Source organism: Cryptomeria japonica, chromosome 5 (genome assembly GCF_030272615.1).
Source record: "Cryptomeria japonica chromosome 5, Sugi_1.0, whole genome shotgun sequence".
Taxonomy (NCBI): Eukaryota; Viridiplantae; Streptophyta; class Pinopsida; order Cupressales; family Cupressaceae; genus Cryptomeria; species Cryptomeria japonica.
In genome coordinates, this window is record NC_081409.1 from 78,681,584 (window position 1) to 78,683,922 (window position 2,339).

The 2,339-nt window shown below is 38.2% G+C and overlaps 1 protein-coding gene across 1 annotated transcript; it reads left to right on the forward strand.

Annotated features, from left to right (window-relative positions):
- The first annotated feature begins 986 nt into the window (after nt 1–986).
- Nucleotides 987–1,370, forward strand: LOC131032775 (protein SMALL AUXIN UP-REGULATED RNA 12). The gene has a single exon (XM_057963828.2). The coding sequence runs from the start codon at nt 987–989 to the stop codon at nt 1,368–1,370; it is 384 nt and encodes a 127-aa protein (XP_057819811.2).
- The last annotated feature ends 969 nt before the right edge of the window (nt 1,371–2,339 follow it).

A 2,339-nucleotide genomic window follows, 5' to 3' on the forward strand; every position in this document is an offset into this window, starting at 1 on the left:
GGGACCCACCTAATTGATCCATATCCATTACTGTCAGTGGGGAATATAATTAGATGCTTGCTAGTAGGAGGAAATAAACATCAAGATGGGCATTAATATGATAATTCTGATTAGATAAATAGATAGCAAATATCAACCAATCCTTTGGACTTGATATCCATCCCTAATCCAATATTCGCAAACAACAGATTAGTGTGAATTTGTCAGTGGGCCTGCAAAATAAAGTGTAGGCCAACAGTTTGGCCCAGGCACGTGCTCTCTTCATGTGGTACTGTCGTTTCTATCCAAGACTTGCATTAACTGGGTGTGACTTTTGTAACAGACTTACAGTCAGTTTTGATTGCAGCCCATAGGCAGTTCTTTCACTTAGACAAAATTGGATGAGTTAGTGCCCTCACATTAGGAAGAGGAATAGGAACAATATTAATTAAAAGAAAAAAGATTTTGTCCTCCATCTGTGTAAAAAATGGGTTAAGTTGCTCAAGGTCCTCATAATTTGGGAAATAATGGATTGCAAAATGGTATCTGAAAAGCTGTGAATGAATGCTGATCTCACAAATATATGTATCTTCACTATATCATTAGTAGTTAGTAACTGAATAATAAAACTAACAGGCAAACTTGTAGTGGGTAGAGTAAAGATGAATTGGGTCGTTCAAAAAACACAACATTTATTGCTTGTCTCCAAGTTCCCATATAATTTGAAGAGGCGGCACATGGTTTTGGCTTGTATTCTAAGAGCTGAAAGGACCAAAAATCCCATCTTTCAAGCATTTGCACCTGATCCCTAACGACATTCTGGCCCACTCTGTCAACTTGCCATTGCATTCTAATCATAGCACCTCCTCTTCGGTTTGCTAGATTGCTTTTGAGCTATTATATATACACAACATACCCTTTCTTTTCCCACCAAAGCATTCTGCATCTTTCAATCTCTCTGTGTTTGAGAAATAGATTAAGACTACCGATTAGTTTTGAATTGGGCAATGGCAAGAAGCAAGGGAAATCCTCAAGTTCTGCTTGTGAAGCAGATTATCAGAGCATTTTGTAGGTTTGTCAAAGCCCATAAAGCAATTGGGCATGATCTTAGCCCAAAGAGTAGAAAGTATTTTGCATTTGAGGATGAGACGATGGGCAGATCATGCAGTGCTCTGCCTCTAGATGTCCCGAAAGGGCATTGTGCAGTGTATGTTGGTAATGAAAGAAGTCGATTTATCATCCCCACTGATTACTTGAATCATTCACTCTTCAGGGCATTGCTGGAGAAAGCTGAGGAAGAGTATGGGTTTGGTCACCAGATGGGACTAAGCATCCCCTGTGAAGAAACTGTTTTCCAAAGCTTGACAACACTGTTGCAGCACAGAAGGTAGATCTTGCAGAGAAGAAGAGTGATGGAATTTCTTCTCACCGCGCCAAAAAATTATGTACTCCTTTTATGTTGATGGAGTTCATGTTTTCTGAAACAGCTGAAGGCCGAAACTGATTGAAATTTCTGCCTTAAGTAGCCTTGGACTTGACGGAATGGATTTCACTTAATCAAATCAGCTGGAATTCATCTCTTTTGAAACCCTAAAATATATGGGGTTTTCATTTCACTCAGTAGTGGGAGTTTAGACAGGCAAGAGAAGCATCCTGAAATTGAAAAGAGGCAATCACGAGTGTTATGGTGCAGGATCTGTTTGAAGCAAGAACAGGGCTTTACAGGACCAGGTCCTCTTGCATGGAACTCTGGGCCTTTCTCTAGTTGAGGCCATCAGATTGCCATTGATTGTGCTTAATCACTGTCACTTTACTGTACAATTTTGTAAAGGCAGCCACAAATTTAATGAAAAACCCCAATGGGCTGGTATAATTTTTTAAGGGTTCTACTCTTATTCTTGTTCATTGTCTGTTTAGAATTGGTAAGAGGTTTTCTGAGACTTTTGTAAATGACTTCTTGTGCTTAAATTTGTTGATGTGTTAATCTTCTGAGTTAACACAATATATACAGTTTTTTAGTTTTACCCTCAGTTTTTTTGGGAGTTCAACCATTGTCTGTCCTGTCTATAAATATTTCAAATCAATAAAGTTTATGTCATTTCTATTATTTTCATAAATCATGGCTTGATAGTGGTATCAGAGCACAGGCAATATATTTTTAAGCGTCCCTGAATCCAAAAAAACATCAGATGATGCAATATAGTAAAAGAGGAGAATAGTGCTACGAGGAAAGGAAGACAGTAGATGGGAGAGGAATTTCCATGCTAAAGGAGTTCTGCAAATACCTAGTTGTGCATCAAAATCATAATAGAAGAGATTTGAAATATTTGACAAAGGTGTAAGACAATTTGCAAACAGAA